Genomic DNA, 24,703 nt, shown 5'->3' with positions numbered 1-24,703 from the left:
AACGGCAGTTTCATCTTAAGTGGACATGAGCTTTAATAGACTAAAGGCGCTCTTTTGACGTAAACACGGCGGCCCTTTTGAAATACCTACTTACTTGTGCCTATTCACTAAGAAATATGTCCCTTTTATTGCTTTGGTTTCTGCTCTCCTTGGAACTTGAACCCCGACTGAAAGCAGAGAGAAGTACAACCATTTCAAAGAAAGTAATAGGATCGCCAGAAATGTTTTGCTTGAAAAAAGACGCAGAGTAAACTTGCACCAAGTCATCCCACTCTGATCAGAAGCAATCATAGAACTGATACTGTTACACAAAGACCCAAAGTGTCACCATAAGACAGCCATACAAAAGCAGCTCCTGCTTTGGACAAACATACAGGGCAGCCAAAGAGATCAGACACCACAAGCATGCTTAACATCCTGTTTACTGTGAGGGCTACTTTCACAAGCCTGCCACACGGACCTTTGTTTTTAAAGAGATATGAACAGAGAAAGGTTTAAAGGTCGATGGGTCTAATACTTGGGTCCAGATTCTTATGCTGGAAACAACAAGCATCTATCTAAAGGGAGAATGGCTGGGATTTTGACACTCCCCAAAACCACTCTGCAATTGCTAACACATTTTCATTTGAATTTACTTTGAACAAATGTTATGATTACCATGCGACCTGTCAGGCAACTACAGAGACAAGATGTCTGTTTTCAGGGGCAAACATTTGTTTGGCGGAGACCTAATCAGCAAAGGAGCGCCCAAGGCTGACGCTATAAAGAACATCACATTGATCTAGATATCTATTGTATTAGACTTTTAGTTCAAAGATATGTTATATTGGCCCCTATTGACCTGTGCTCGTTCTTTGGGATTAAAACACCAGAACAGAAGTAGAAAAATATTTGGCACTCGCACACACACATACACTCTCACACACGCACAACCACACCCACCCACACACCCAAACACACACTCTCACACACGCACAACCACACCCACCCACCCACACACACTCTCACACACGCACAACCACCCACCCACACACACACACTCTCACACACGCACAACCACACACCCAAACACAGAGAGAGAGAGAGAGAGAGAGAGAGAGAGAGCACAGCAGAGATTACAAATTCAATCTACACTCTCAAACATAAACACATTATTTTACAAGTATCTTTTGCAAACTCACTCAAACACGCAAATTTGTCAGTTATGGGTAAACACAAATAACAATAGATGTCATATACAGACATATGCAACACTAAAGAGATCTGATTCTAATATATAAATCCAGGACGACATCAGACACTCAATTGTACCAAGCACACAGCAACAGAGAAATCCCGCAGGCTGCACATTCAACAAGCCCAATAGCCCTGCAGTCCGATATCACACTCACACTACAGTTGAGCAATGGCGAGATCAGCTCTCTCACTGATTGTCACCACACACTTGTGACACAAAGATTAGAAGGGATGGCGTGGACACGGTGACAGGAAAGCACATAAACTATAAAGACATAGGGCTAGATTCAACCAAGCCTGCCTTGCCAATGTACATACCCTTGTGCACATGTTATTCTGAAAACTGTAGGCATCTACCTTTGAGGGGATTTTTCGAGAGGGAGGGAGGGGCGGTGGACACAATAACTTGAACATTTCATATCACAGAGAAAATGGTGTTTTATATACTACTGTGGAAAAACACAACACAGTTTGGATTTAATTGAGCACTTCAAATGAATCTGTGAGTGACTAGTTGCTATGGTTCTATTCCCATGAGCTGCATGACTGAAGGACAATGTGCTTAGTAACAGTGTATATGGCATCATTTGTGCTTCATTAATACTGCATCGTTTAACAACTGAACCGACTGACTTTGGTCCTCCTAGGTGTAATGTCCTTCAAAGACAGCAGAGGGCACATGTTGGCCGTAGCTAACTGGAATGTTAAACATGCTGATGAAGAGTGAGCATAAGAGCACTATGTGAGACGCAGGAAGCATGAGCTGTGATGCTGGACTCGTTGACGCATTGAAAGGAACAATATTCTAGCCTTTCAAAATGAAAGGATATCTCCACTGATGTGTTAAATAGGTTCTCATCTTATTTACTCATCTTTGTCTGTTTTTCCAATATCTTTACAGAACCATAATGCTGCACTTTATCATCGGAGATCAATGTACATGAATAGGCTCCTCGGAAGTCTCATTGAACCAATGACAAAAACATACAGACGGATGCAACACTTTCTCCACCTTTCTCCCTAATACGCACACAACATATAGCTATTTAGGCATACATTTCACTGCTTGATGTAAATGTGATGTGGACAAACATACATTGTCATTTTTTTTTCTGTGCATATCAACAAAACCGATCCCTTCGAATTACCAACAATAAATCAACTTAAATATTTACCAGTTATTTTGTCCTGTCATTATTTATTTTCTTGCGATATATCTTCAACACACATGTACAGTCCATTTTCTATATGATAAAATAGCTCGTTTCGATGCCAAGTTTGAACACATAATCTATATCCTTATTGTGATGCAGGGAGCTTGGCGCATGTCACCTGGTAAGATAAATATTGTCTGCAATATTCTCTTTCAGAGGAAGCCATTAAGATATGTACATTCAGTGGAAAGCTATTTTCATGTGGGAATCTGTTGGAGGGCATCTTTAACCTCATATTATTTGGTATTAGGGTCAGATATGGGTGCTATGATGAATTGAGGGTGTATAGATGTTTGATCTCTTTTGTTGGGAAGTATCCCCATGAGGCATTGTAGCCATCAAGCAGTATCTTTGTATCCTTTGGCAGTGGTTTATAAACGTATATCTTTGTTGGCAGGATTTCATTCTGTCTAATCTCTGAGAAGCAAACCCAATGTGCTATTTTATGCTGTGGTCAAGATGCCAGCCAGCCTGTGCTGGCTATATGGGTCACATCTGCATTTTAAGTCCGATGCTATCGTCATATTTTCTCAGTAATCTGGGACTGTTGTGACACTGTTGATGACAGTCTGTTTTTTAGTGTTTAATGAGCAACGTTGGATTGCTAAAGGCTGAGATTGTACGGTTGGTCGGGCTCTGGTTGTAATGTGGCCACTGAAGCTACACTGCGCTGCCTTCTGGTGGTGAATTGTGCTACTGCAGCACCTGGCCCCGTGTTTCAGGCAGCTTTAGTGCTAGGAAACTCCCGGCAGCGAGTGCACCCGCAGCGAACAAGATGGGCACAGCTTTGGTGATGCCTACAAATGACTGGAAGATGCTTATGCCCAGGACAGCAGCCAACTTGCAAAGGGCATTTAAGAAGCCAAATGCAGTGGTCCTAAAAAAGAGAAAACAATGGAAATTGTCAGCACTTCTGACAGGGTCACTTCTTAAAACTTAACATGAAAACTTCAATACCTTTTCAATAAATATGTTTGCATAAAATACGCATTTATTCACTGTGCAATAATTAAGGAGCTGTAACACTTTCAAAATGTGAGGTAGCTGCACTTGCCTTTTATCCGAGGGGTACAGTTCCACAGTCAATACATCCAGGGCATTCCAGGAAGCTATGCTGATGCCGCCAAAGAGACATAAAAGGGCGATCATTCCCGACTCGGTACTGCCGAACGACAGGAAGAAACAGCTGACACAAGATATGACACTTGATCCCGCTGTGTAGGAAAAGAGATTGAGGGGGAAGAGAAAGAGGGTGAAAAAGATCAGACAAAGATACGGGACCTTTCTGTTAGTCGGCGACTCATGAAGTACTGTGGTGTAGGAAGGGGGGCGGGGCACAATTCATGTATCACCAGATGTATAATCTCAAAATATGCACATATTCTTTAAATCCTGTATAGAGCATCAAAAACACATTAATGAAGGCGTGACATACCCAGCATCCTCAGACGTCCAATTTTGTCCATCAGCAGGGCTGACACAATGTTGCCGGGCAACACGGCCAATGTGCCCAGGAAACTGACAAAGTAGATCATGTAGGCGTTGTTGTCATCAGTGAAGTCCAGCAGACAGCCTTCCTTGTTGTGTAGGAAGGTGCTGTTTACCAGTTTGCTGTTGATGATTCTGTTCTGGAACAAGTCTGTCAAGAGAAAAGAAAGTTAAGAGTGATTGTCAAGAAGGGTCCAAGGGTAGGATACTGCCCAGTTCAATGGTATTAGGTATTTTATTTGGATCCCCATTAGCTGTTACAAAAGCAGCAGCTACTCTTGCTGGGGTCCACACAAAACATGAAACATAATACAGAACATCTAGGCATGGACTGAGCTCATAACTATTGTAAGCTCCACTTTATATTGTTTATGCTTCTTGTTTTGGGAGACACTTTACCTGTATTGTAAAAGAGGGTTGAGATGAAGGTGCAGTTTCTGAAGAAGCTTCTGCTAGAGGTGATGTCCTCAAAGTAGCACTCCTCAAACAAAGAGTCCTCAAACACCATGGACTTCATCTTAAGGTTGATGAACCTTGTGGACAATGTAAAAGTAAGACAGACGTATTTAGCGGCCCAGTTGTATTAGAGTTGACAAGCAGTTAGTGTCCATTGCATAGTTGCAAAATTAAGACCAGCACAGTTTACCACACCCGATTTAAGAAGAACATTTAGCAAATTCAGAAAGTTCCGTGTAATATAATGAGGACTGACTTGTCGTTGAAGTACTGTCCTTGGCGGTGCACTTGGTTCTCCAAGGTGAAGTTAAAAGTGACATGCTCCACTCGCTCCTTGGTGAAGAACTTGGTGCGCGAGGCATATTCCTGCTTCTGGATGTACTTGATCATGTCAGGGAACCACACTGTCAGCCCATAGTAGCTGGGGGAGAAGCAAAAGACAAAAATGTGGCTTAACCAAACAAACATGATTACGTTTCTTCATTTCTTCACTATGTTGAAATCAGTTGAGATAAGTATAAACCTTAATAATATCAATGCTCCAGTAAGTTAAGACGGCAGGAGCCACCATTTAATTTTTTTTTTTTTGATTTGATATGACTAAACATTTCTTGAGCTTTATGATTGAACAAAAAAAGAACCGGTTTGTGCACAGGCCGCTGATAACCACTATGGTCATGGCCCTGGTTCTGCTACCTGAACGACATGGTCAACCAGACAGCCATCATCATGAAGGTGGTCCTTCTGTATTCTGGATTGAAGATGGCCAAGAAGTTACTCCGCACCTATAGCAACCCACAGAGAATAACTCAAATATGCATCTAGGTTTTACTGCTGACACGGTTTAAAAGCATAAAAACCCACTATAAAACACATTGCACAATTCTCTTTTTTAACCTAAGCATACGTTGGGCTTTGGTCATTTTGTCTACAAGCTTTTGCTAAACGGTGTATGCAGTCACAAATGAACATATTCTGTATGAAATATAAAAGATATACACAGAAAACAACCATATTCTCATACCTTTATAGGGATCTTAACATGACTCTTACCTGGTGGAATAGGCTGGCCAGCTTCAATTTATAGCGTCGCAAGGTTGATATGTCTCCCCCCATGTCCACCAGCTCGTCCATCTGCTTTACAGTCTTGATGGTGGTGACCTGGGAAAAAACAAGACCTTCCCATCTTCAACTCATTTGTGTGTAGTTCATGTATACATTAGATTAGATTCGATGAAATGAGATTTTCCCGCGAGGGAACGTCTCGTTTGGAGTGGTAAAAACATAGCAGGTCTAGGCCACGCAGCAGACAACATCAGACACTGTCCAGGCTGGGGACGTGGTTACACAATAACAAACAGCTGGGACAGGAGAATACAACTTCATAAACACGTTTTGCAGAAGAACCCTGAGATTCAAAGACTTTACATGTGTGTCTCAGAAATACTCACAGAAAACACCTTCTCTGGGTGCCCCTTTGCTCTCATGTTGGTGTCGTGAACTTGTTTCAGAATCATCCAGCCTTCGTCGTGTTTGCCGTTCTGTTGGGAAATGATCGCATACCTCATCAGAAACACTTACAGTTGAAACACATTACGAGTATTGCGATACATTATGTCTGTGTGAAGTGTCTAAGGGTATACTGTAATGTGCCTTAATTTCCAAGAATTTGTAATAAAAGCTTATATTCTGGTTTATGCTACTAGAGTAAGACAGTTGTGCTAAACTCAATCAGTCTGAAGAATCTGAAGAATTGAAAAGACTAAATTCACAAGATCCCAGTGTGTACCTTTAAGGGTATAATCTGCAATATTTACTGCTGTTCAATAGTCAACTCAGGTAATGACATACAGCGCCTTCAGAAAGTATTAACACCCCTTGACTTTTTCAATATTTTGTTGTGCTACAACTAGGGACGCACAATATATGGGTAAGAATATCGGAATCGGACGATATTAGCTAAAAATTAATTGCCCTTGACAATCAACCGTTTTCTTTCGTGGATGATGTTGGCTTTCGCCAACTGGTCGAGCACCTACTACCAAGTAGGCACTATTTTTTAGATGTTGCCCTACCAGAGTTACACAATCTTGTTGAAACTCGCATCCACAAGCTACTTGTTATGGGTGTAACTGCTATTAGCTTCACGACTGATATTTGAACCAGCGATGTCAGCCCCATGAGCATCTGACAGCACAGTGGGTCGACGACGATTTCGTACTGAGAAAAGCCGTATTACATGCTCAATAATGTGCTGGTTCTCATACCACAAAAACGCCAACACAGACCGTCGGGTTAACTTGGAAAAAGTACTCTCACAGAGGCTGTGAACAAGTGATTCGGTGGAATTCTCTCTTAGCCTCTACTGTGTCGCCACCATGTTCGATGCTAGGTACAAGGACCGCTACCTGTGTGTGTGTGTGTTTGTGTGTTTCAACTATTTAACTGTACTAGAATGCTTAACAGGCAGCTAAAATGTTAAATATTGGTTATCGTTATCGTTTTGTTTTTTGGCAAGGAAAATATTTGATATCGGTTTCAGCCAAAAATGTCATATCGGTGCATCCCTAGTTACAGCCTGAATTTAAAATGGATTATATTGAGATTTCTGTTCACTGGTCTACACACAATACCCCATAATGTCGAGGTGGAATTATATTTTTCGAAATTTTTACAAATTAATAAAAACGTTAAACCTTAAATGTCTTGAGTCAATAAGTATTCAACTCCATTGTTATGGAGTAACGGGCAGGTGGAGAGATTAAACCAGGATCTGGGTAGGTTCCTGCGGTCATATTGCCAGGACCGGCCGGGGGAGTGGTTGGCGTTCATCCCCTGGGCAGAGATGGCTCAAAACTCACTCCGCCACTCCTCCAATAACCTCTCTCCTTTCCAGTGCATACTGGGGTATCAGCCAGTTCTGGCACCATTGCATCAGAGCCAGATTGAAGCTCCTGCGGTGGACAAATGGTTTAAGCGTTCGGAGGGGACCTGAGACGCCGCCCATGTGCACCTGCAACGGGCCGTGAGGCGGCAGAAGGCGGGCGCCGACCGTCTCCGCAGTGAGGCTCCGGTGTTTGCACCAGGGGATCGGGTCTGGCTCTCGACCCGGAACCTGCATCTCCGCTGCCCTGCCGTAAACTGGGTCCGCGGTGTGTGGGGCCATTCAAAGTCCAGAGGAGACAGAACGAGGTATGCTATAGGTTATAGCTTCCCCCAGATTACCGTATTCATCCCTCGTTCCATGTGTCTCTCCTCAGGCCAGTGGTGGCTGGTCCACTCCAGGAAGCTGAGGTGCGGGAGGTCCCTCTGCCCCCTCTGGACATCAAGGGGGCCCAGGCGTATGCTGTTCGAGCCATCCTGGACTCGAGGCGTCGGGTGAGGGGCCTTCAGTACCTCGTGGAGTGGGATGGGTACGGTCCGGAGGAGAGATGCTGGGTGCCGGTGGAGGACGTTTTGGACCCTTCATTGCTGCTGGCGTTCCACCGTCGCCACCCGGATCGCCCTGTGCCTCGTCCTCAGGGTCGTACCAGAGGTAGGTGTCGGTGTGCTGCTGGAGCCACGCGTCAAGGGTGGGGGGGGGCATTTGGCTGTCGACGTCGCCGGCCTTCTAGTCACCTCCAATCCACTTTTCATTTTCCATTTGTTTTGTCTGTCTTACACACCTGGTTTCACTCACCCAATTACCTGTTTATTATTTAACCTTCTGTTCCCCATGTTTGGTTGTGAGTGATTGTTTGTTGTATTGTGGTCCGTATTCGTGGGCTTGATAATTCTCTTGCAAATGGCCATCTAGCAGTGATCAACAACCAACTTGACAAATCAACAGCCAATAATTGTTTTAAGATAAATGTGCAAATATTATACAATCCAGGTGTGCAAAGCTCTTAGAGACTTACCCAGAAATAGTTGCAGCTGTAATCGCTGCCAAAGGTATTGCTGCCAAATGTATTGACTTAGGGGGTTGAATACTTATGTAATCAAGATATATTATTGTTTTAATTTTCATTAAGTTTTTATAAATGTTAGTATTTTTCTTCCACTTTGACATTACAGAATATTTTGTGGAGCTCATTTACAAAAAAATTACAATTAAATCAATTTTAATCCCACCTTGTAACTTAACAAAATCAAGTCAAGGGGTTGTGAATACTTTATGAAGGCACTTTATCCCACGCATCCCATTCCTTCCAGATAGATTCTATGGTACCAGTTATGCATACATACAGTTGAAGTCGGACGTTTACATACACTTAGGTTGGAGTCATTAAAACTAGTTTTTCAACCACTCCACAAATTTCTTGTTAAGAAACTATAGTTTTGGCAAGTCGGTTAGGACATCTACTTTGTGCATGACACAAGTAATTTTTCCAACAATTGTTTACAGACAGATTATTTCACTTATCATTCACTGTATCACAATTCCAGTGGGTCAGAAGTTTACATACACTAAGTTGACTGTGTCTTTAAACAGCTTGGAAAATTCCAGAAAATTATGTCAAGGGTTTAGAAGCTTCTGATAGGCTAATTGACATCATTTGAGTCAATTGGAGGTGTACCTGTGGATGTATTTCAAGGCCTATCTTCAAACTCAGTGCCTCTTTGCTTGACATCATGGGAAAATCAAAGAAATCAGCCAAGACCTCACAAACAAAATCTGGTTCATCCTTGGGAGCAATTTCCAAACGCCTGAAGGTACCACGTTCACCTGTACAAACAATAGTACGCAAGTATAAACACCATGGGACCACGTAGCCATCATAACGCTCAGGAAGGAGAGGCGTTTTGTCTCCTAGAGATGAATGCACTTTGTGCGAAAAGTGCAAATCAATCCCAGAACAACATCAAAGGACCTTGTGAAGATGCTGGAGGAAACAGGTACACAACTATCTATATGCACAGCAAAACGAGTCCTAAGTCGACATAACCTGAAAGGCCGCTCAGCAAGGAAGAAGCCACTGCTCCAAAACCGCCATAAAAAAGACAGACTACGGTTTGCAACTGCACATGGGGACGAATATCGTATTTTTTTGGAGAAATGTCCTCTGGTCTGATGAAACAAAAATAGAACTGTTTGGCCATAAAGACCATCATTATGTTTGGAGGATAAGACCATCATTATGTTTGGAGGAAAAAGGGGAGGCTTGCAAGCCGAAGAACACCATCCCAACCGTGAACCACGGGGGTGGCAGCATCATGTTGTGGGGGTGCTTTGCTGCAGGAGAGACTGGTGCAATTCACAAAATAGATGGCATCATGAGGAAGGACAATTAAGTGGATATATTGAAGCAACATCTCAAGACATCAGTCAGGAAGTTAAAGCTTGGTCGCAAATGGGTCTTCCAAATGGACAATGACCCCAAGCATACTTCCAAAGTTGTGGGAAAATGGCTTAAGGACAACAAAGTCAAATACTGGAGTGGCCATCACAAAGCACTGACCTCAATCCTATAGACAATTTGTGGGCAGAACTGAATGGCGTGTGCGAGCAAGGAGGCCTACAAACCTGACTCAGTTACACCAGCTCTGTCAGGGGGAATGGGCCAAAATTCACCCAATTTATTGTGGGAAGCTTGTGGAAGGCTACTAGACACGTTTTATCCAAGTTAAACAATTTAAAGGCAATGCTACCAAATACTAATTGAGTTTATGTAAACTTTTGACCCACTGGGAATGTGATGAAAGAAATAAAAGTTGAGATAAATAATTTTCTCTACTATTATTCTGACATTTCACAGGAATTGTGAAAAACTGAGTTTAAATGTACTTGGCTAAGGTGTATGTAAACTTCCGACTTCAACTGTATATGGCTTCAAGTGATTGAGGTTAGAATTGGAATTGGGTAAACTGCTTCTAAATGGATTTTTCAGAAAGTGATCCCTGCTTACCTCTAAGAAGAAGCGCGGGCTTTCTGGCATGGTGGTGAGAGAAGCAATAGCCGCAACAGAGGGAAATGCACACACCAGGACGAACACACGCCAGCTGTGGAACTGGTACGCAGAGCCCATCTGGAAACTCCAGCCTGGGAGGAGAGGAAGCAGAGAGAGAGAAATGGGACAAAGCACAAACCGTATAAACCTGCGTAATCCTTAGATACAACTTTGTGGTAAGGCATTTTGTGCGCTTTTGGGACAATATCCGTGATGATTGAATTCCCGCCATAGGCTACTCACCATAGTGTGGGATGATGGCCCATGCCATAGCTGAGGCATAGATGCCACCAATCATCCAGAACATGCAGAGCCAACTGAGGTGCTCCCCACGTTTCTCCTGGGCCAGAAACTCTGAGTAATAGGAGAACACAATGGGGATGGAACCACCGATCCTGTAAGGATTAGCACAGAGAAACAAACCACTGGAAGTTGAGCTGGACTTTCAAATCCTGTTCCTGTTTAATCTTTTTGGAAAATCTGTCAATGAAATCAAACTTGGGGAGAATACTTGGAGGTAGGGGTGCTACTTGGCTTCTGTGAGGGTGCTCTTTGGATGAAATGTCCTTTTTTAGCATTAAAGCAAAAAAACATATACAGTGTGGCGAACAAGTATTTGATACACTGCCGATTTTGCAGGTTTTCCCACTTACAAAGCATGTAGAGGTCTGTAATGTTTTATCATAGGTACACTTCAACTGTGAGAGACGGAATCTAAAACAAAAATCCAGAATAACACATTGTAGGATTTTTAAGTAATTAATTTACATTTTATTGCATGACATAAGTATTTGATACATCAGAAAAGCAGAACTTAATATTTGGTACAGAAACCATTGTTTGCAATTACAGAGATCATACGTTTCCTGTAGTTCTTGACCAGGTTTGCACACACTGCAGCAGGGATTTTGGCCCACTCCTCCATACAGACCTTCTCCAGATCCTTCAGGTTTCGGGGCTGTCGCTGGGCAATACGGACTTTCAGCTCTCTCCAAAGATTTTCTATTGGGTTCAGGTCTGGAGACTGGCTAGGCCACTCCAGGATCTTCTTACGGAGCCACTCCTTAGTTGCCCTGGCTGTGTGTTTCGGGTCGTTGTCATGCTGGAAGACTCAGCCACTACCCATCTTCAATGCGCTTACTGAGGGAAGGAGGTTGTTGGCCAAGATCCCGCGATACATGGCCCCATCCATCCTCCCCTCAATACGGTGCAGTCGTCCTGTCCCCTTTGTAGAAAAGCATCCCCAAAGAATGATGTTTCCACCTCCATGCTTCACAGTTGGGATGGTGTTCTTGGGGTTGTACTCATCCTTCTTCTTCCAAACACGGCGAGTGGAGTTTAGACCAAAAAGCTCTATTTTTGTCCATGACCTTCTCCCATTCCTCCTCCGGATTATCCAGATGGTCATATGCAAACTTCAGATGGGCCTGGACATGCGCTGTCTTGAGCACGGGGACCTTCCGTGCACTGCAGGATTTTAATCCATGACGGCGTTGTGTGTTACTAATGGTTTTCTTTGAGACTGTGGTTCCAGCTCTCTTCAGGTCATTGACCAGGTCCTGCCATGTCGTTTTGGGCTGATCCCTCACCTTCCTCATGATCATTGATACCCCACGAGGTGAGATCTTGCATGGAAACCCAGACCGAGGGTGTTTGACCATCATCTTGAACTTCTTCCATTTTTTAATAATTGCGCCAACAGTTGTTGCCTTCTCACCAAGCTGTTTGCCTATTGTCCTGTAGCCCATCCCAGCCTTGTGCAGGTCTACAATTTTATCCCTGATGTCCTTACACAGCTCTCTGGTCTTGGCCATTGTGGAGAGGTTGGTGTCTGTTTGATTGAGTGTGTGGACAGGTGTTTTTATACAGGTAACGGGTTCAAACAGGTGCAGTTAATACAGGTAATGAATGGAGAACAGGAGGGCTTCTTAAAGAAAAACTAACAGGTCTGTGAGAATCGGAATTCTTACTGGTTGGTCGGTGATCAAATACTTATGTCATGCAATAAAATGCAAATTAATTACTTAAAAATCATACAATGTGATTTTCTGGATTTTTGTTTTAATTCTGTCTCTCACAGTTGAAGTCTACCTATGATAAAAATTACAGACCTCAACATGCTTTGTAAGTAGGAAAACCTGCAAAATCGGCAGTGTATCAAATACTTGTTCTCCCCACTGTATATCTCTACTATATAACTATAAAAAAGCTATTAAGCCCACCTGCGTCTGTGTGTCACTCTGTCTCTATCTAACATTCCCCTTCCATCGGTTTTCAGAATCTTACCCAACACCAGAAAGTAGTCGGCAGAGGAGAAAGGTGCTGTAGCCCTGGACAAAGGAGGAGAAGAAGGAGAAGACGCTGTTGATGGAGAGACAGATGAGAAGGGACTGCCGTCGGCCGATCCGGTCAGCGAGCCCACCCCACACGAATGCACCGACCATCATTCCCAGATAAACAATCAGACCTGCAGAGGACAGAAAGAGAACATGAGAGAGTTACACGTGCATACAGCTGCTTTATTTGTTACCCTTCGGCACAACATGTGGCAAAAGAAAGATGATTTCGACACCCACTATCTCAGTTCGTTCTGAAATAGTTTCTGTTTTTAAAAATTGACCATTTTAATTTATAGGACTGGCCATTTATAGGATTTACAACATTTAATAAATATAATACCTAACATCCATTTCACCCAAACGTTAAAAAAAGTTAGACATGAGAAATCCAAAGACATTGTCAAAACCTTATTTATATGAATCCTATAAATTACAATGGCCAATTTGAGTGCAATCAGAGATGGAATGACTGTATATTTCAACAAAATAACATGGCAGGAATGCTAATCTTATTGGTTTCTAATTCTATTGAGCTCAGGTGCATCCTGTTTCCATTCATCATCCTTGAGATGTTTCTACAACTTTATTGGGAGTCCACCTTTAGTCAATTCAAATAACTGGACAAGATTTGGAAAGACACACACCTGTCTATATAAGGTCTCATGGTTGACAGTGCATGTCAGAGCAAAAACCAAGCAATGAGGTTGAAGGAATTGTCCGTATAGCTCCGAGACAGGATTGTGTCGAAGCACAGATCTGGGGATGGGTACCAAAACATTTCTGCAGCATTGAAGGTCCCCAATAACACAGTCACCTCCATCATTATTAAATGGAAGAAGTTTGGACCACCAATAACCTGATTGTCACTCTGACAGAGCTCCAGAGTTCCTCTGTGGAGATGGGAGAACCTTCCAGAAGGACTACCATCTCTGGAACACTCCACCATTGATGCCTTTATGGTGGAGTGGCGAGACGGAAGCCACTCCTCAGTGAAGGGACATGACAGACCGCTTGGAGTTTGCCAAAAGGCACTCAGACCATGAGAAACAAGATACTCTGATGAAACCAAAATTGAACTCTTTGGCCTGAATGCCAAGTGTCATGTCTGGAGGAACCTGGCACCATCCCTACGGTGAAGCATGGTGGTGATAGCATCATGCTGTTGGGATGTTTTTCAAGGACTGGGAGAGTAGTCAGGATCGAGGGAAAGATGAACGGAACAAAGTATAGAGAGATCCTTGATGAAAACCTGCTTAAGAGCACTCAGGACCTCAGACTGGGAAAAGGTTCACCTTCTAACAGGACAACAATCCCTAAGCACACAGCCAAGACAATGCAGGAGTGGCTTCCGGACCAGTCTCTGAATGTCCTTGAGTGACCCAGCCAGAGTTTGGACTTGAACCCAATCAAACATCTCTAGAGAGACCTGAAAATAGCTGTGCAGCAACGCTCCCCATCCAACCTGACAAAGCTTGGGAGGATCTGCAAAGAAGAATGGGAGAAACTCCTCAAATACAGGTGTGCCAAGCTTGTAGCGTCATACCCAAGAAGACTTCTGTAAATGTGATATTTCCGTTTCTTCTTTTTAATATATTTGCAAAAATGCAGAAAAACCTTTGTCATTATGGAGTACTGTGTGTAGATTGATGAGGGGGAACACTATTTAATCCATTTTAGAATAAGGCTGTAACGTAATAAAATGTGGAAAAATGCAAGAATCGGAATACTTTCTGAATGCACTGTACATGACTGTCTTGCAATGTAAAAAAACAACAACAACAACAACTGACAATTGCATTGTGTAAAACCTGCGGTTAGGTTAGGTGTGTGTGGGCAGGCAGGCAGGCACTGTCACACACTCCCAAACACACACACACACACACACACACACACACACACACACACACACACGCACGCACACACACACACACACACACACACACACACACACACACACACACACACACACACACACACACACACACACACACACACACACACACACACACACACACACAAAGCTCAAGGGTAGTGAAGGGGGAGGTGTGGGATGGAGGAGACTAATCATAGATAGTTTTCTCTCTTTGTCAGCGTGGACATAGGTAGCTAGCTATGGCTAGCCGGCTAATGTCTTTGTTTGAAAAATGCATCCGGACACATTACCAGCTTTTTTTGGTTTCACCTGGGTGCCAGTATTACGTAGAGGAATACAGCAGTGTGTGGTGAGCTTTTTGAGGCATCACTGCAGCGGCATCACAGAGTGGAAGAAGAGAAGTCCAGTGGCTATAAGACTCCAGACTTGCCCTCTGCAAGATCATCAGCAGACTCCATCGCCATCATTTCCCTTCCTCTGACCAGCTCCCTCTGCTCAACCCATGAACTGACTGACCCTCTCTATCATCAGAGGATGCAGCAAAGATTTGGCCTCTATTGGTTGACCTTGTCAGGATACTGCATGTTGCTTGTTTGATTGTTGCTCTTGAAGCACTTTGAGATATAAGGTTAATCAATTGTTGTTGTTATTATTATAGACGTGTCAGAGAGACGAGATCAACGCAAGCTGCAGAGCATAAATTGGGGTCCCCATATTCAATCAAAACTAGTAACCAGCAATGTTTTGCATGTTTTCCTCTATCATACTCTTTCAGCATAATAAAATGATGTTCATGTTTATCTCCTCAGAGAAATGGGTAGCCAATTTGGGCCTAGATTGCTGTCTGCTTTGGACCGTCTCTGAGCCACAACAAAGTTTATGGGCACGTATAAAGTATTCTGAAGATGGCACAAGACAGAGAGACGGTAAGAGAAAAAAACCTGTTTAAGATGCTGGAGCGCAATTGGCTGAATGCTGGCGGTATACACTGGCATGATATTCACAACTCAACACGAACACACAACACAATTTTATTTTACTGTACTGATTTTTGCTGGGAAATTATCTGGTGACGAAGGGTAGTATTTCATTTTTTAAAGTCTGCACTAGCAACTACAGTACCTGGTTATTTCTGTGAATAAATGAAATACAAGGTCATTTCTTTATCATAAAATGAAGTGCTGCCAAGCAGACATTTGTGTATCAGGTGCTGATGTCAATGAATAGGTTACTGAGTTACACATTCATCACTCTCCAGAGGGTCGGCAGAAAGCAGATGTTTCCGGTTACAACCTAACTTGAAAAATGGATGTGGGGACTGGATGTGGATGTGGGGACTGGATGTGGGGACTGGATGTGGATGTGGGGACTCTTTTACGCCTGTTACGTTAGGTTACACATTCATAGATTGCTAATTTTATTGTCTACTAAAGAAATAGATGTGAGGAATTTACCGTAGAACGACAGGGTTTTTATTGAATTTGCATTGGGGCCGATTAACTCCCCCACATTTGACACTTGATCGGAGAAAAACATTTAAGGGCTCACTAACCTAGCATGTAAATCAATCAAGTTCATTAAAAAGACACAGTTTAAGGGTCACACTTACCCAACATGCCCTTGCTTTCCTCTGACAGACACATATCTTTCTCGGCGCTGGGGAGCACAAAGCCCACCACAAAAATCTCTACACCGTCCGCCATGAGGGCCAGCCCCAGCACAAAGTAGAGGGTCCACTGGAACTTCCCATGGCCACACTCCTGCAGGATGGTCTCGTACTGCTGGGCTAGCTCTTCTTGATCCTTCCGCCTTTCCCCCTCAAACTGTGCCATGTCCCTGAACTGCTGCCCATTTCCCCCTGCTAGGCCGTCGGCAGCCTTGCTCGAATCGGCGCGGGGAATGCCCTGGTACTCGCCCTCGTAGATCTCGTCGTCTTCGTCGTGGCCCTCTGTGGAGTCGCTGTGGCCACCTTCATCGTCATTGGCTGCCTGGCTGTCGCCCCGGTAGTAGCCACTGTCCTGCCCCCCAGGCACTTCAGGGTAGTCATCGTCGTCGTCTTCCTCAAAGCGGGCGTATGAGCGTTTGCTGTACTCGTCGGTCATCTTGTCCACACCGCGGCCCACTTTCTTGGCCGCCTGGCGCTTGACCTCCTTGGCAATGTCTTTGGCGCCCTTTATAAAGGCTGTCTTGTTCTGATAGCCGTCCTCCATTATTGAAGGGTAGAGGAATCTCAAAGGCAGGGGTTTATCACCTGAAAAGCAGGATGGAGCTCAGGAATCTCTGGGGAGTGTTTGTCAGGCAGTGTTCCAGTTTACCCCCAATAGGGTGGTGGAGCGTTGAGCTGGATTGGATCACAGGGCCCGCTCTGCGATGGACTGCTCCTCTACAGAGGGAAAGCGCAAACACATTGTTAGTCACATGGACCAGACTTTTGAATCAGGGTTTGGGTCAATATAATTTAAAATAAATACTGTATAGCTTCAAAACATGTTTAAAACCACAATTGGTCTAATGCAGTCCTTGCATCCATAGATTCATCCCTCAGCTGTTTATCAAAACAAGTGGTGGGGTGCCAATTAGTGGTTTTTAGAATCCCCCGATTGCCCCTTTAAGTAACGTCCTATCTCTATAATGCTCAATATGAGTAAGCCCAGATCCTGTTATTGTTGCTAGGGGAAGCGTATTTCTAAGCAGATGCCAAGGAGCATCTTATCTCAATTTGCATTCTCTGTAAACTGATTAGGAATGGCTTACTGTTCGATGTTGACATATTGTGTCTTGTGTCCATCTGATAACTCAACACCAGGGAAAGTAAAGCAGGGGCAAATTGAGAAGGGTAGCAACTCTTCCTTGTGGACTGTGGATTCATGGAGAAGTCAAAAACAATATTCATCACAAGCAAATGGAAAATACATTTAAAATAATATATAGTAAGAGTATGAGTCCAAGTGTGCATTATTGCTGTGCACAAATAATGTTGCTTTTGACTTATACAGCTTTATTTGGAAATGGCCTCTCGCATGTTAAGATGCAGAACTGACCATACTGGAAGTAAAAGGCCTGTAAAATGTAGATAACACTTAGTATTTAGGGACCACAACACATCACATTAGTTCTCGTGTTTTGTTTTATCTTGTCTCATCACTGCAACTTCCCAAAGGGCTCGGGAGAGGAAAAGGTGGAGTTATGCTTCCACCAAAACAAGACCCACCTAAATGTGCTTTTTAACACCCGCCAGCTTAACCCAGATGCCAGCCACACCAATGTGTCAGATGAAATGCTGTTCAACTGATGACTTGTCAGGATTTGGCCAGGGTTGTTCCGGTTTTTGGTCACTAGATGCCCCCATTGTGCCTTTTGACCTTTTGTTTTCCCTTGATCCCCATTATTATTTGCACCTGTGCCTCGTTTCCCCTGATTGTATTTAAACCCTTTGTTTTCCTCAGTTCTTTGCTCTGTGTTTGTATGTTAGCACCCAGCCCTAGTACTCTGTGAACTACGACATTCAGGAGGCCCATTAGTTAACATTTTTAAGCCATATACTATATGCACTGATAGACATGTTCCTGTCCCCCAAACACCTGACTACAGCAAAGTCAGATTTAAAATGGTGGCCACCATTAAAGAAGGTGGGGATACTTTGATACAATCAACATCACTGATAACAATATTGTTTGGTAGCCTTTTATCTACAGTGCCTTCAGAAAGTATTCACACCTGTTGACTTTTTACATATTTTCTTGTGTTACAAAGTAGGATTAAAATGGATTAAATTGCCATTGCTTGTCATCGATCTACACAAAAAAAATCTAACATTTGTGAAAAAAAATATGAAAAATAAAACACTAATATATCTTGATTACATACATATTCAGCCCCTTGAGACAATACGTGTTAGAATCACCTTTGGCAACATTTACAGCTATGAGCTTTGCACACCTAGATTGCACAATATTTGCACATTATTATTTTTGTAATTCTTCAAGCTCTTTCAAGTTGGTTGCTCCTGTGTCTAGCACTCATTTTCAAGTCTTGCCGTTTTTTAAAACTATCCACTCCCTTCAATGTCATCTAAAAACTCCCTTGTGTTTTAGGTTATTGTCCTGAAAGGTGACACTCATGTCAGCCACCACCATGCTTGAAAATATGAAGAGTGGTACTCAGTGATGTGTTGTGTTGGATTTGCCCCAAACATAATGCTTTGTATTCAGGACATACAGTTAATTTCTTTACCACATGTTCAATGCTTGTTGATCTATACTTCGTTTTCTACTATCACAGCCATTAAACTCTGTAACTGTCTTTGTAGTGACTTTGTAGTGATCCAAAGTTGAATTATTAACTTCACCATGCTTTTAAAAATCCATCTACCAATAGGTGCCCTTCTTTGCGAGGCATTGGAAAACCTCCCTGGTCCTTGTTGTTGAAACTGTGTTTGAAATTCACTGCTGAGGGACTTTACAGATAATTGTATGTGGGGGGTACAGAGATGAGGTAGTCATTCAGAAATCATTTTAAACAATATTATTGCACACCGAGTGAATCCATACAGCTTATTATGCGATTGTAAAGCACATTTTTACTCCTGAACTGATTTAGGCTTGCCATAACAAAGGGGCTGAATACTTGATTCAAGACATTTCAGCTTTTAATCTTGTATTAGTTAGGAAAAATAAACAAGACAATAACTGTACCTCCACATTGACATTATAGGGTATCGTGTGTAGGCCAATGACACAATATCCATGTAATCCATTTTAAATTCTGTCTGTAACACAACAAAATGTATACAATATTTCCTGCCATTTAGAGCCATGATCATTATGATTAATTCTATGTAAAAAAATATATGTATATTTTTCTGCATATCTACGCATACATCTTGAGCCGTCTGTATCCTCCTGACTAGCGGTTCTTTAAAAAATACAATAAATTATTGTCACGACTCCCACCGAAGGTGGCTCCTCTTCCTGTTCGGGCGGCGCTCGGCGGTTGTCGTCACCGTCTACTAGCTGCCACCGATCCCCTTTTCCTTTTCTGTTGGTTTTGTCTTATTGGTTACACCTGTTTCTTGTTTGGGTTTTGGTTAGGACTATTTAAGCCGGTTATGCCCGCCTGCTTTTGTGCGGGCTTGTTTCTCTGTTCGTTTTGTGGATGTGCTATTTTTCTTATTTTCTCCGGATTGTTTGGGTCCTATTTTTGGGCCGGTCATTCTATGCGCCTGGTGTTTTGGCGTGACCTTTTCTGTCACAGGAATAAATACGGTTGTCCTAAACCCTCTGCTCTCTGTGCCTGACTCCGCACCCACTAGTCCTAAAAGTCGTAACATTAATATATGCTTCTCTGCACCTCTGCTAGAATATGGGTGAAAGATTGAAAGCAATGTGAGTCTTATTCAGTACATTTAGTTACTGCTTGCTTTTCTAAAATCTACCAACCTAGCCAGCAGGCATACCAGCTAAGATAGTTAGACAAGCTAGACACTCTAACTTGATTCATAGCCTGCAATGGCTTCTTGGTAGCTAGTTATGAGGTTGGGAGATTGGGAACATATCTGGGCTAGCTAAAGGTGACTTCATACAATTGCTAAGTGGCTAGTAGTATTACAGATACATTTTATTTTATTTTATATATACCAGTCAAAAGTTTGGACACACCTACTCATTCAAGGGTTTTTCTTTATTTTTACTATTTTCTAAATAGTAGAATAATAGTGAAGACATTAACACTATGAAATAACACATGGAATAATTTAGTAACCCAATAAAGAAAATTAAAATATATATATATTAGCAACCCTTTGCCTTGATGATAGCTTTGCACACCCTTGGCATTCTCTCAACCAGCTTCACCTGGAATGTTTTTCCAACCGTCATTCACTCTGCGGTCCAACTCATCCTAAATCATCTCAATTGGGTTGAGGTCGGGTGATTGTAGAGGCCATGTCATCTGATGCAGCACTCCACTCTCTCCTTATTGGTCAAATAGCCCTTACACAGCCTGGAGGTGTGTTGGGTCATTGTCCTGTTGAAAAACAAGCGTAAACCAGAAGGGATGGTGTATTGCTGCAGAATGCTGTGGTAGCCATGTTGGTTAAATGTGCCTTGAATTTCAAATAAATACCCCAAAATGTCACCAGCAAAGCATCTCTACACCATCACACCTCCTACTCCATGCTTCATGGTGGGAACATGCAGAAATCATCCGTTCACCTACACTGCATGTACACTGGTTGCAGCAGCAACCTCTGGGTTTTCTTTTCCTGTGGCGGTCCTCATGAGAGCCAGTTTAATCATAGCACTTGATGGTTTTTGCGACTGAATTTGAAGAAACTTTCAAAGTTCTTGAAATTTTCCGAATTGACTGACCTTCACGTCTTAATGTAATGATGGACTGTCATTTCTCTTTGCTTATTTGAGCTGTTTTTGCCATAATATGGACTTGGTCTCTTACCAAATAGGACTATCTTTTGTATACCACCCCTACCTCCTTGGACACAGTGTTAACTAACCTCCACACGAGTTTCAATGCCATACAACTCTCCTTCTGTGGCCTCCAACTGCTCTTAAACGCAAGTAAAACTAAATGCATGCTATTCAATCGATCACTGCCCGCACCTGCTCGCCCGTCCAGCATCACTACTCTGGACGGCTCTGACTTAGAATACGTGGACAACTACAAATACCTGGGTGTCTGGTTAGACTGTAAACTCTCCTTCCAGACTCAGATTAAACATCTCCAATCCAAAATTAAATCTAGAATCGGCTTCCTATATCGCAACAAAGCATCTTTCACTCATGCTGCCAAACATACCCTCGTAAAACTGACCATCCTACCGATCCTTGACTTCGGCGATGTCATTTACAAAATAGCCTCCAATACTCTACTCAACAAACTGGATGCAGTCTACCACAGTGCCATCCGTTTTGTCACCAAAACCCCATACACTACCCACGATTGCGACCTGTACGCTCTCGTTGGTTGCCCCCCCCCCCCTTCATACTCGTCGCCAAACCTACTGGCTACAGGTTATCTACAAGTTTCTGCTAAGTAAAGGCCCGCCTTATCTCAGCTCACTGGTCACCATAGCAGCACCCACTCATAGCACACGCTCCAGCAGGTATATCTCACTGGTCACCCCCAAAGCCAATTCCTCCTTTGGTCGTCTTTCCTTCCAGTTCTCTGCTGCCCATGACTGGAACTAATTGCAAAAATCTCTGAAGCTGGAGACTCACATCTCCCTCAATAGCTTTAAGCACCAGCTGTCAGAGCAGCTTACAGATCACTGCACCTGTACATAACCCATCTGTAAACAGCCCATCTATCTACCTATCTCATCCCCATACTGTTATATATTTATTTTGCTCCTTTGCACCCCAGTATCTCTGTCTGCACATTCATCTTATGCCGATCTACCATTCCAGTGTTTAATTGCTATATTGTAATTACTTCACCACCATGGCCTATTTATTTTCTTAACTTACCTCATTTGCACACTGTATATAGACTTTTTGTTTTCTTTTGTTCTACTGGGTTATTGACTGTATGTTTTGTTTACTCCATGTGTAACTCTGTGTTGTTGTACGTGTCGAATTGCTACGCTTTATCTTGGCCAGGTCGCAGTTGCAAATGAGAACTTGTTCTCAACTAGCCTACCTGGTTAAATAAAGGTTAAATAAAAATAAATAAATAAAATACCTTGTCACAACACAACTGATTGGCTCAAATGCATTACGATGGAAAGAAATTCTACAAATCAACTTTTAACAAGACACACCTTTTAATTGAAATGCATTGACTAGGAGAATGTTAAGAGTGCGCTAAGCTGTCAAGGCAAAGGGTGGTTACTTTGAGAATCTCAAATTTGAAATATATTTTGATTTGTTTAACAATTCTCTGGTTACTATATGATTCCATATGTGTTATTTCATAGTTTTGATGTCTTCACTATTATTTTACAATGTAGAAAATAGTAAAAAAAATAAAGAAAACCCCTTTTTTTTTAATGTATTAATTTTAAACAGGACAAATCTGAGGGGGCATGTGCCCCTTGGAACGTCGCCTCTGCATTCCATAACAATGTTCTCAAAAAATTAACCTGATTATGTTTTGCAGGCTCGTTTATTTTAACAGTTAATGGAATATGTAGGCTATTTGTTAAGGGAAATAGTAAACCCGTTGAGCATCAGCAACAAATGGCGCCAGTCTGAGACAAGGTCGTTATAGATGGAGGCAAAGCATGCACATTTCTTGTCTTGCCAAAAGTAGCACGGCTTCGAGATGATGGTCAACCGTTGTGAGATCTTTGCAAGGTCACAAGTGTCAGTTTATTATTTCAGAAATGGTCTGCCAATAACATGCATTACGGAAGGTTGGCATTCAGTCGACACGGAATCCCCCTTTAAAAACCTGAGGATGACACATTGCCTAGTTACCATCCCCCTCGCCAACACAATCATGATGAATCGCCTACGTGAAGGACGATGGCAAAATTCTAACACATTTCTCCATTCAGGCGCGATAAGACTGCGAAATGATTATAGTATGCTACCAGTAATATATTTTATTTTGATACTTTTATTTCGGATTAGCCTATAATTAAATATTTAACGTAGTGCAACAAGACCAGCGCGACTTTTACAACTGACCTAAAGCAATTAGCTCAATTGTTGAATGAATTATCTAAATGCAATATTCAACATGTTTTCGGTAATATAAACGATTTAAACTCAAACGCAGTTCCAATCTCTTCATTTGAAGAGACATTGAATTGTCGTGACTGCGTTTTTACGCAGGGAAGACTTGGGTATCATGTTAGATAGATAGGCCTGCTGTCATGTTAAATAGGCTACAAGAAATATCAATAACATCAATCATTTTAGTCTGTATGGAGTCTGCATCGACCTGCATAGTCGCATAAATAGATAGCCTACATTTCAATAAAACACTATATGATTTTCACATCCAAAATCGTGGCCAGTGGGTAAGATTTTTTGGGAAGCACGCACATCCACATTCGTATAACAACGGAGTCGGCCTATGTAGTCTAATTATAACCAATTTGCCGAGTTTCATTTTAGTAAAGGTAACAGCATCATCTCACCGTAATTATGGACATGGATATCACTATATCCCCAGCTTGAATTTTGTCAACAGGATGACAGTGCGTTGATGCTGCTGCTGCTCAAACGTGGATAGGCTCCCCGTAACCCAACTGACTGAAGAGGAAGCGTGATGCTGGAACCTAGAGGTACCACCTCAGTGGGTAACACAAGTAGCATCGAAGATTTCGCCCCCCCCGGCAGAAATATACCTTTCACGCACCTTGCCACCGTCTATCTTAATGGCTCTCTTATTGGTTCTCAAGTTATTCATTTTTCTTAACCCGTATTTCAAACTATTTTTAAGTATTAAACATCCATTTTGATTTCGCATTAAATGTTGCCCACCACGCCCTCTCATCATCACACACACACAATACTATTTGAATCATGTGTAGGCCTACATATGAAAGCAAGCAACTATGATGTGTAGCCTATTGATATTTATCAAGGTGTTGGTATGTTTATGTTTCAAATCGATGAATGTATCCTAAGCTTTAGCTGTATTAGGCTTACATACCCTGAATGCAAATATGTATCTTTACCACTCACGCAAACACGTAGGCCTACAGCCTATAATGAGAATCGCCTCTCTTTCAGGTTGCCAAATGTATTACTCTGCTCCAATTCAATGTTCTAATAGAACAGCTTAAATATAATGAGTTGTATGTTTTTTAAATCGTTGGAATAAGACTAATAGTAGCCCCTAATCAACAGGCATAAGAGGTCTCTGAAACAATATTTTCCATGTAAATGGACCTCTCCCTGAGCTGAATAATCAAAATGCCAACCCCATATTTCTCTCTCACATACACCTGCCCCGGTTTCTATGCCAACCACTGGCTCATCCCACCTAGTGACATCACAGGACCAGATGATGAGGAAACAAGTGAGCTTAATTGACAACCCATGACTTTCCTGCCCAGCTCAGTTATGCAGAAAATATCAGTTATTCTAGCTCTATGAAAATTGCTAACTCTATTTTAAAGGAGGGTTTAATAAACCAATCTAATATAGGGGTTTAAGCCACTTTGTTTGCACTCATTAATAGTGGTGTAAAGTAGCT

General features: G+C 42.4%; 1 protein-coding gene across 2 annotated transcripts; it reads right to left on the bottom strand.

Moving 5' to 3' along the window:
* Nucleotides 1–1,017: 1,017 nt before the first annotated feature.
* On the bottom strand, nt 1,018–23,853 carry LOC124012813 (synaptic vesicle glycoprotein 2A-like). 2 transcript variants are annotated; one of them, XM_046326788.1, is made up of 13 exons: nt 23,640–23,853; nt 16,146–16,919; nt 12,611–12,791; nt 10,568–10,719; nt 10,283–10,416; nt 5,846–5,935; nt 5,448–5,555; nt 5,091–5,179; nt 4,651–4,815; nt 4,338–4,471; nt 3,886–4,089; nt 3,505–3,664; nt 1,018–3,327 (listed from the first exon to the last, which is right to left on the bottom strand). In XM_046326788.1, exons 2-13 carry the CDS (start codon nt 16,744–16,746, stop codon nt 3,144–3,146), a joined length of 2,202 nt encoding a protein of 733 aa, XP_046182744.1. In that variant the 5' UTR covers nt 16,747–16,919; nt 23,640–23,853; the 3' UTR covers nt 1,018–3,143. The 2 variants fall into 2 exon arrangements, with proteins under 2 accessions (XP_046182744.1, XP_046182745.1); XM_046326789.1 differs by lacking the exon at nt 23,640–23,853 and adding an exon at nt 17,291–17,383.
* Nucleotides 23,854–24,703: the final 850 nt, after the last annotated feature.

Source organism: Oncorhynchus gorbuscha, linkage group LG24 (genome assembly GCF_021184085.1).
Source record: "Oncorhynchus gorbuscha isolate QuinsamMale2020 ecotype Even-year linkage group LG24, OgorEven_v1.0, whole genome shotgun sequence".
Classification (NCBI taxonomy): Eukaryota; Metazoa; Chordata; class Actinopteri; order Salmoniformes; family Salmonidae; genus Oncorhynchus; species Oncorhynchus gorbuscha.
Note: the sequence above shows the minus strand (reverse complement) of the source record. Positions and strands in the feature narration are given on the sequence as shown.